Here is a 10000-nt window from a genome sequence, read left to right as displayed (position 1 = left end):
TTTTAACCCTCGGTTCTGCCTACTTTGACAGAAGGGTGCTTTCTACTGGTTTGGTGCTTTGGTGGTCGTTACATTCTGAACGTGTTTTCAGGCTTCAGCCCCAGACGCAGTTTGCTGTTTGTCAGCTGGGACGCGGGGGAGTTTGGGAACGTTGGAGCCACTGAGTGGCTGGAGGTCCGTCCGTCTGCTGGATCCTAACGCAGTCTGAGCCTGTGATTACACTGGTAACACTGTGACCTCTGACCTGTTGCCAGGGTTACCTGTCCATGCTGCACCTAAAGGCCATAGCCTACTTCAGTCTGGACCAGGCCATCATGGGTAACTGTCCCTGAACCTCTCCCTATTCATTCAGTGGAGTGAGGAAAGATAAAGGCGTGTCTGTGCGTTGACCAGGTGACGATGTGCTGACGGCCTACACGAGCCCCCTGCTGGTCGACCTGCTGGATGCTGCCATCAGACAGGTCAGAGTCCAGATCATCTGTCTGGAGGTCACAGTTCACCAGCTGTTTTAAGATTACAAACAGGAACTACTCAAAACAAAAAGAACAATACAACACAAAGTACCAAAAAAACTAACCACTGATGAACCAAACTCACAAAGTTCAGCTGAACTGGACCCACAACATCACACAGTGCAACAAACTCCAGAAACCAAAGTACAGCAAACAAGTGTGTTGTGGTGAAGGAGTCAGACTGAGTCCAGATGTGAATGACTGTCTACATTGAAGCAGCAGGAGAAGAAACAGGAAATGACTCAATTGACAAGAGGGAGAAAAAAAACAAAACATGCAGGTTGATGCTTGCGTTGATCAGAACACGTCTGTACAGACACACACTGGCTGGTGCTGCAGTGTTGTTCCCCAGGGCTCAGAACTCGGGTCCCTGTAACGCAGGTCCTGTCTGTTGATGCAGGTGGAGCATCCTAAACATGCGGGTCGGACCATCTACAGCCAGGCTGAGAGAGAGGGAGGCAGCTGGAGGATGTGAGACCCAGAAACCACTCACCCACGTTAGCATGAAGCCTAGCGGGTCTAACTGTGCTCCTGTCTCTGCTCAGCCTGAAGCCGCTCTACCTGAACAGTGGAGCCTACAGCTTCACGGCGTTTGCTGGAGTTCCAGCGATGGAGCTCAGGTTCTCAGAGGTGATCTGTACCAGACAAGTCATACTGTCTCATGTAACAGAGACCTGTAGAACTGACTCTGATGAATGTGGTTTTTATCACAGCATCCTGAGATTTTACCCAGTTAGTCCTGCTTCATTTCACCAGTGATGCTGCTTCACACTGAGTTGCTGGTGTCCTGCGCTGCCTCCCCTCAGGACCGCGCCTACCCCTTCGTCAACACGCCGCTGGACTCCGCCTCCCGCCTGCAGGAGGTGCTGGGGGGCCGTCTGGGGGCCGCAGGCCAGAGTTTGGGGGAGCTGGTTGGAGAGATGGTGCTGAGGTTGGCCCACGACCCCGTGCTGCCGCTCCGCATCACCTCCTACGCTCAGACGGTGCTGCACCTCAGCGCGCAGCTCAACAGGCACTCGGCGGAGCTGCAGGTACCGTAACTACCGGATCAGCTGGTTCTGGAGGCTCAGCCGGGTCCTCACTGTCCTGTGTCCCGGTCCAGTCCAGAGGTCTGTCGCCTCAGTGGGTCTTCAGCGCCAGAGGAGACTACAGCCGCGCGGCAGAGACTCTGCAGAGAGCCATCGACTACAGCGACACCCATGACCTGACCACCGCCCGCTTCTACAACACCCGCATCATGAAGGTACTCCTACTGCGAACGCTACTACTCATACTGCAGTATCACAGGCCCTGAGCTAGTAACACCTGTCCAACCACGCGTCCTCCCAGGTGGAGTACTACTTCCTGTCCCAGTACGTGTCGGCTGTGGAGGCGCCGTTTCGCCACGTGATCCACGGCCGCGGCAGCCACACTCTGAGCGCGCTCACTGAGCACCTGTCGCTGCTGACCTCTGACCCCGGACGCTTCGACGAGAAGAGCTTCAGACGCCAGCTGGTGCTGTTCACCTGGACGCTGCAGGGAGCAGCCAACGCTCTGAGCGGAGATGTGTGGAGTGTGCACAACATGCACACGCACTGACGCACACACCTCATATAACATCACCCAGACATACAAACAACACACACACACACACACACACACACACACACACACACACACACACACACACACACACACACACACAACACAACATAACACACAGAGATAACAACACACACACACTGACACACGCAACACACACACATCTAACAACACACCCAGACATACAAACAACACAACACACACAAATAACAACACCACACATGCACTGACGCACACATAATGTAAATGTGCAATTACAACATCACATTACACACCTCTACAAACACCCAATACATACAAACTGACTTCTCAGGGAGAGAGTGATCTCTGACAGCAGGGGGCGCTTTCCTTTCAGAAACTACTCAGGAACTGAAGCTAAACTTTGGCTGTTTTGTTTTCCTGAATGTTTTGAAACTGTCCTAATTTTGTGGGAAAGAACAATAAGTCTATGTGGTTTAAACTAAACATTTGACCTCAAGTTGTGGCTGCTGTTCTTCTTAAATATTTGTTTGAACCCAGAAATCTTTGTTTTAAACTTCAATCGCTAAATAAAACTACAGATGCTCAAAACAATATCCAACAATAAAAGAAGTTTATATGGTTTGATTTTCTCCCAGAGGCTTCTTGGTTTTACATTAGTAAAACTTTTGCTGGACGACACTTCATGGTTCCTGCAAAGGCACCAACGTGAAGGTACCATGAAGTATGTTAGAAACAACACCACCTTCAGAATGTACCGATGTTATTTTTGTTTGTCGTCACATGAAGGTTGAAGCTCACTTCTGCAGCAGGAAACATTCTGGTAGTAGCTCAAACCAGGTCCAAGGAAAAACAATTTGTGGTTTACAACAGTGTTAATGCGTTCAGTCATGAAACCACTGGCTGAGGAGCCGCCAACCTGTGATGAACTCTCATCAGCATCATAAACACCAGCTGACTTCACTTTATCAGAGTCCAACCATCTTAACCCAAGGCAGTACCGTCCATTCATCTCATCGTCGTCAGATTCCAGTTGTGTTCATCCAGACATGTTCGTTGTGTCCCACTCTGACTGATGAATACACAACATCTGGATCAGGTGGCTGCTCTGGAACACACACAGCATGGTTTCTATTTAAAGATTCAGTCATGGGTGGTTTACTAACATGCATGTTGCCATGGTTACCAGTATTCGTTCCCTGATGTGAAATGACCACATGGCTGTAGATGACGTCATCAGAACCTGTGACAGAGACAGAGCTTCTACATCAGCTGTTTTAATGTGTGTGTGTGTGTGTGTGTGTGTGTGTGTGTGTGTGTGTGTGTGTGCGTGCGTGCGTGTGCGCGTGTGCGTGTGTGCGTGTGTGTGTGTGTGTGTGTGTGTGTTTGTGTACCTGCAGTGTGCCTTGTCACAGCAGAGGAGGCAGCATCTGGAGGATAAACACATCACACACACTTCACTACCACAGGTAATGACTTTCACACTAGAACCACCTCCACCTCCACCTGAGCACAGTCCCGGCTCCAACAGAGGCCACGTCCTACTGGCATAACAGCCTTGTTCTATATCTGGTCTCAGTTTCTTTACATTCATTAAACCTACATGACTTCCTTTGTTTTCGTCTTAATTAAGGCTCTTGTTTGGTCTGTTGCTTAGGTAGCATTTCCTGCATTGGTCACATGGTTAAAGCAGTGATCAGGCTGCAGGTTTCCTGTGGGGGAGATCAGTGTGTCACAGTTCAGACCTTTCTGCAGAGCACACTGTATTTACAGTATAGTTTAGAGTTGTGCTCCTTTTACTAATAATAATGATAATAATACCATTCTTGTGCTACTTTTACTATAATAATACTTCTGATAATAATACTTTACTGACCAAACAAGTGACAACAGAACAAGGTAAAAGATGTTTTACTAAGTTGAACCAGTCTGAGCCAAACAACTTCAGCCTCACTCATCAAAGGACGACTAGCTGTAAACTTTCAAACCTGTTGGTTTTTTACACAGCTGCAGCAGTCCAACCAGAACCAGAACCAGAACCAGTACAACCACTAGACCCAGAGCTGCTGGAGCTAGGACAGAGGAAGCAGGATGTGTAGGAAGTGAGGGAACGTCAGGAGGAGGGGACGTTCCAGATGTTGTACTGGGTGGAGCAGAGGTTCCTGTAGGTTCTGTATGAAAAGAGCAGAACCTGGATCAGAGCAGCGTTCAGGCTTTAAACAGGAAGTGATGTCACCGTCCTGACCTCTGACCCTCAGCCAGCTCTGAGGAGACGGCTCAGAGACGTCTGTAGAACAGGAGTAGAGGCCTTCATCAGACCGCTGGACCGCTCTGATGCTCAACTCCTGGACTTTGAGCCCGTCTCCAGTGGCTGCGTTGTTCTTGAGGAAATAAGCTGCACGTAAGGAGCCATCTTTGTTTCTGCAGCGCAGAGTGACATCACTTCCTGCCGTCACAGGATGTGCAGGGATCTCCAGAATAAAAGGAAACTCTAAACAACAGGGACACGAACAGTGAGACGAGAACAGAGCCAGAAATAAAGAGCAGCCGTCAGAACCCGGTACCTTCTCTGTGGAACACGCTGATCTGGACCCGGTCGCTCCGTCCAGAACTGGTTTCACACCAGTAGAGTCCAGTGTAGGATGACAACAGGTCCAGAACACAGGAGGAGTCCTGGAACAGGCCAAAGTCAGAACCGGCTGGTCCACAGCGGTCAGTGGTTCCTCCTCTGGTCCTTCTCACCGTCCCATCAACTGTCTGTCCACCTTCAACACAGCTCAGAGACACAGAGTCTCCACTGAAGAACTGGAGACGGTTCGGACTGAGGTTCAGAGAGACTGGAGGACAGACGGGGGGTTAGAGGCAGACGGGTACAGACAGACAGACAGTTAGAGAGAGAGAGAGAGAGAGAGAGACAGACAGACAGACAGACAGAGGGTTAGAGACAGACGGGCACAGACAGACAGACAGACAGTTAGACACAGACAGACAGACAGTTAGAGACAGACAGACAGTGGGTTAGAGGCAGACGGGTACAGAAAGGCAGACAGACAGAAAGAATGACAGACAGACAGTTAGAGACAGACAGACAGACAGAGACAGACAGATTGTTAAGAGACAGACAGATGGTTAGAGACAGACGGGTAGAGACAGACAGACAGTTAGAGACAGACAGACGGTTAGAGAGAGAGAGAGACAGACAGTTAGAGACAGACAGAATGACAGACAGACAGGGGATTAGAGGCAGACGGTTACAGACAGACAGACAGACAGACAGACAGACAGACAGAGGGTTAGAGACAGACAGATAGAGACAGACTGAAAGTTAGAGACAGACAGAGAGACGGGTACAGACAGACAGACAGACAGACAGACAGACAGACAGACAGAGGGTTAGAGACAGACAGAGACAGACTGAAAGTTAGAGACAGACAGAGAGACGGGTACAGACAGACAGACAGACAGACAGACAGACAGACAGATGGATAAAGACAGACAGACCTTGGAGAATAAACGTGTGCCAGTGTTTTCTCTCTCTCTCTTTTTTTTCTCACCTTCACTAAAAGTCAATCTAGACATCAGCAACACAGACACACCTGGAAAAGTATAAAATTGTATTTAATTAAATTGTGACCTTTAGCAACAGAAGATAAAGAATAAATGAGGTTTATAACAGCACATACACTGTGTGCACATGCTGTAGTCCAAACAAATGTCAACTCATCACATCACATATTCAAACAATACAGTTCAATAGGAGAAAAGGGGAAACAGCAGCGGAAGTCTGGTGTTCAGTGTGATGTGAGGCTCAAGGCCTCATTTTATACTTTGTGCTACACAAGATAAAAACCTTTTTATAGATTCACAATTTTTTACAAATTTGACTTTTTGACCCTATCGTGACTTATTTCATGGCTTCGTTGCTTTTAGTTGTAGACTTTTTATTAGACGCTTTTACCAAAATGAGGCTTGGGTTTTTTCGTCCTCATTGTATCACATGAGTAGGATACTTTCTCCTTTTAAAATCATATTTGTTAATACGTTATTGATTAAATATTATTGGACTATTGGATTAATGCTGATGTGACAGAACCAGAGGATGAGTGAAGGTGAAATGTGAGTTCTTAACTTACCAGAGAGCAGAGTCTTCATGGCGTCTGGAAGACTGCGTTTCTGAGAGCTCAGCGTTACTGTGTACGGTTCCTCTTATCACCACTAGACTAGACCAGGGAGAGGTGGAGCCGTAGACAAAGTCAAACTAACTACACGAAACAGAACACAAACACAAGCTATAAAACAATTTCAACGGTTAATAAGAAAAAAAACGTTTTCATACTGTAGCTGGTTTATAATTACCTGCAAAGACTTTAAATGCAACATTTGTTTCCTCATTACATGAACAGTAACATGCATCATCATCAGAGATGTTGTGACTGATAGCAAAATGTTCTTTGCTCATTCAGCTGTGTTTGTGCTTAACTCTAGCAATAGAAACATCACTGACCATGTTTACACAAAGAGACAAATAAAAACAGGGAGAAAGTGGAATGTGGTGTGTTAAAGGCAGCGCATAAAGTTTCCTGTTCAACAAAAGCTACAGAGGTGACGACATGAAACACTGCTCATATCTGAAGACACCAATGACCTTTAGGTTCCATGTTGTCAGATAAATCACTGGGCTTCACAGGAGCACAGAGATGCTGCTGGTGATAATGGTTTCAGAGCAGAACTCAGAGAAAACTGACTCTATCTTGGTTTCCTCTCCACCTCCAGCTCAGTCTGAACTGGGTGGTGCTGATAGGATCATACAACAGTAAACATGGGGAACCAGGACTGTGGTGAAACAGGCAGTTCATAATGTAAATGACTGTGGGTCTCACAATAAATGTAAAAAGGTTATAAATGGTGTTGGTCACAGTGAAATCATGTAGAGAGCTGGTGTAGTCCAGTATAGAGGTGGTGCAGTCTATTAAAGGTGCTGTAGTCTAGTAGAGGTGATGTAGTTTAGTAGAGGTGGTGTAGTCTAGTAGAGGTGATGTAGTTTAGTAGAGGTGGTGTAGTTTAGTAGAGGTGGTGTAGGACGGATGAGGACGTTGAACCCAAACTCCACCCACTGGCTCTGCTGTGACCTCTGACCTCCAGCCAGCTCTGAGGTGTTACAGCAGGAAACTGGTGTTGGTCAAAGTTCACACAGGTGAGAAGGAGCTGCTCAGTCTGTGGCAGCAGTGGAGCAGGATGGAGCTGACGCGGTGCAGCATCGCTGCTGAGTTCAGCTTCAACAAACCGTTGATCATCAGTCACAGTTTGATGCTCGTTACCACTGGGTTTCTTCCAGCTTCAGAGTCGTTCCCAACAGGTCCCAGTTCTTCCAGTGTGAATCTGTGTCTCTGAGCTGTGGGCATCAGGTAAACTCTGCAGACTGGAGCATCAGATGAAACAGAGGTCTGTAAAACTACGTGTGTGTGTTACTCGCTGACTCGTAGCTCTGACAGTGGAGTTTATGGTGAATGCAGTCATTCTGTCACCATCAGCATTACAGTGAGTTTACAGCCTGAAACAACACTTTAGCCCAGTTACATGTGAGAAATAGACTCAGCACCTGAGTTTCACCTTTCTGCTGAAAAGGCATTTTGCTTTCTGTCGTCTTCCAGCGGGTTCTGATCCTGGAGAGTCCAGTTGTTCCAGTGAAGGAGGGAGAAGCTGTGGATCCAGTTCCTCCTGTGCTGAATTTTATAAGGTCAGCTTCTCATCGGCAGCAGCTCCACAGGAAGCCTGAGCCTCAGCATCTGGATCAGATGGAGGCCTCCACCACTGCAGCAGCTCCAGCCCAGACTCAGCATCCAGCCGCCTGGCAGTCAGAGCTCAGGGCACAGGGTTCTACTCTAACGTGGCTGGTGATGTGTTCAGGGGCCAAACAGCAGCTCGGGGCCGTCAGCCTCCTCCTGCAGGAAGTCGACTTCCTGTGGTTGGTGTCTGCCTTTCGCTGGTGTCAGTGATGTCTGTGAAGCTGCTCTGCCTTGAATGAATGGTACCGGTCAGCCTCATGGAACTGGACCTGAATCTGAATAGTCTAACTGTCCTGTGAGAGCAGAGCAGGATGAAATGCTGCACTTATCAACTAAAACTGAGGCTCAACACGACACACGTTATCAACAGAATCAAACGTTTGGCTGCAAAACACAACACATCACAACGCATCACAACACATCACAACACATCACAACGCATCACAACACATCAAAACTACCAACAGGTTTTAACAGTAACATGCCACACACACACACACACACACACACACACACACACACACACACACACACACACACACACACACACACACACACACACACACACACACACACACACAGAAACAGGCTGAATCTGGTGAAATACAGTCAAAGTGTCAAATATGACCACTCTTCTTCAAGATAAAATGCTGAGGTCACAGAATACATGGTTTTATAGCGGAGTGGAGGGAGATTTAAAAACATGGTTTACATTGAAGTCTATGGGGCTTTTTTCACCACAAGCGTCTCCAGACGGAGTTTCTGTCTCTACATAAAAATGCAGTCAAACCAATTAATCACATATGTAAGACTCTAATCACCACCAAACCCCATCGTCCGACAATTTATTTAATGAAAAGAAAAGGTTCAAGCACTAATTCAAACAGGAAATGATACTTAAATGGTTAAAGGCAGGTCTGAAGTTTTTTACTGTAAGTATTTTACATAAAAAGCAATTCTTATGTGTGTGGCCTTTTTTGTCATGAGGACGAGCAGTAGTTACAGTTAACGGGTGTAGACACACACATCATCAGTCGGCTACAGCTGATGTGAAGCTGTGTGTGTGTGTCACAGGTTCTGATGACATCACCTACAGTCAACTGGTAACCATGGCAACGTTCTAGTTAACCACCCACGACTGAGTCAGTGAATGGAAACTGTAACAGTGTTGTGTGTTGCTAACCTTGTTTTAGCTTAAACTTTAATATGGATAAAATGAAGCACATTAAACACTGCGTATGAATAAATGTGTGATTCATGAGCTGCTGTGAGTGAATGGTGAAAACTGAGACCTGTCGTTAGCAGGACGTCTAGCGTCCTGATGCTACAACACTCAGCTTTGGAAGTGAAAGGACTCACATTCAGAAAAACAGCTACTGGAGGAACCGGACTGAGACCAGGACCAGGACCAGGAGCTCAAACTGTGACCCAGACGAACGCCCTGAGTTCCTCCTCTCGTCGTACGTGTGTTCTCTTCATGCAGGTTCTTGGTAACAGCAGGAAGCTGTGGTTTCCACCACTTATAACAGGAGGTGCCGCCATCGACTGAGTCACAAGCCTGAAGTCATGGCTCTCGCAGCCCTGTGTGCCGTCATGGGTGAGTATGAACACGGAGCCTAAGTTCTGACCAGAACCACGCCGTTTAAAAGGACCTGTTTCCTTCAGCCGCTCTGAGAGTGGTTCCCAACAGATCCCAGTTCTTCCAGTACGAGTCGGTGTCTCTGGTCTGTGGGCAGTGGAGCGACGTGTCAGAGTGGAGGGTGTGGAGGAACACGTCCACCAGCGTGAATGAAGCCTGTTTCTGGTCCCGGGACGGAGGCGATGCCGCCACCTGCCTCATCACTGACCCGTACCCGTCGGACTCTGGCGCATACTGGTGCCAGTCCGGAGCACTGGTGCCAGTCCGGAGCACTGGTGCCAGTCCGGAGCACTGGTGCCAGTCCGGAGCAGGGCAGCGGAGCCGCTCAGTGAGCATCATCGTGACGGGTGAGTTCACACAGGTCCACGAGGCTCACGCTGAGCGGGTTCAGCTCAGCATCTGTGTCCCTCAGCTGGTGCCGTGATCCTGGACCTGCCCGCCCTGCCGGTTCTGGAGGGGGAGGCTGTGACCCTGCACTGCTCCCACAGGACGGGCTCCTCCTC

General features: G+C 48.2%; 3 protein-coding genes and 1 long non-coding RNA gene across 8 annotated transcripts in view; 2 read left to right on the top strand and 2 right to left on the bottom strand.

The window, feature by feature from the left end:
• Window positions 1–2093, top strand: part of tfr2 (transferrin receptor 2) — a 4598-nt gene extending 2505 nt beyond the window's left edge. Inside the window, exons 10-17 of the mRNA XM_029171418.3 lie at window positions 92–174; window positions 255–318; window positions 394–461; window positions 913–983; window positions 1058–1142; window positions 1319–1543; window positions 1615–1755; window positions 1842–2093. Coding sequence (XP_029027251.1) covers window positions 92–174; window positions 255–318; window positions 394–461; window positions 913–983; window positions 1058–1142; window positions 1319–1543; window positions 1615–1755; window positions 1842–2090 — 986 coding nt within the window. The 3' untranslated portion in view covers window positions 2091–2093. The remainder of the gene's footprint in view (window positions 1–91; window positions 175–254; window positions 319–393; window positions 462–912; window positions 984–1057; window positions 1143–1318; window positions 1544–1614; window positions 1756–1841) is intronic.
• Window positions 2094–2157: 64 nt separating this feature from the next.
• LOC129605079 (uncharacterized) lies at window positions 2158–3557 on the bottom strand. Its single transcript, XR_008696569.1, has 3 exons — window positions 3467–3557; window positions 3259–3315; window positions 2158–3180 (listed from the first exon to the last, which is right to left on the bottom strand). It is a non-coding gene; the product is annotated as an uncharacterized LOC129605079 (long non-coding RNA).
• A 483-nt stretch (window positions 3558–4040) lies between these two features.
• LOC114843652 (uncharacterized) lies at window positions 4041–4916 on the bottom strand (the record flags this gene model as incomplete). The annotated part of the gene is made up of 3 exons (XM_029130446.2): window positions 4041–4243; window positions 4318–4563; window positions 4637–4916. Coding segments are annotated over 3 exons (729 nt in total), but the record flags the coding sequence as incomplete, so codon positions are not given.
• A 3785-nt stretch (window positions 4917–8701) lies between these two features.
• The window catches only part of LOC114869108 (uncharacterized), a 2936-nt gene continuing 1637 nt past the window's right edge, over window positions 8702–10000 (top strand). For 4 of the 5 annotated variants that reach the window (XR_008696460.1, XR_008696461.1, XM_029172989.3 and 1 more), the window contains exons 1-3: window positions 8702–9455; window positions 9524–9844; window positions 9910–10000. The exon at window positions 9910–10000 is cut by the window's right edge. Coding sequence is in view for 3 of the 5 variants with exons in the window: in XM_029172989.3 (XP_029028822.1) it covers window positions 9425–9455; window positions 9524–9844; window positions 9910–10000 (443 nt within the window). In the remaining 2 variants the exon portion in view is untranslated. The remainder of the gene's footprint in view (window positions 9456–9523; window positions 9845–9909) is intronic. The other variant, XM_055514019.1, reaches the window with a different exon arrangement.

This window comes from Betta splendens, chromosome 2 (assembly GCF_900634795.4).
Source record: "Betta splendens chromosome 2, fBetSpl5.4, whole genome shotgun sequence".
Taxonomy (NCBI): domain Eukaryota; kingdom Metazoa; phylum Chordata; class Actinopteri; order Anabantiformes; family Osphronemidae; genus Betta; species Betta splendens.
Note: the sequence above shows the minus strand (reverse complement) of the source record. Positions and strands in the feature narration are given on the sequence as shown.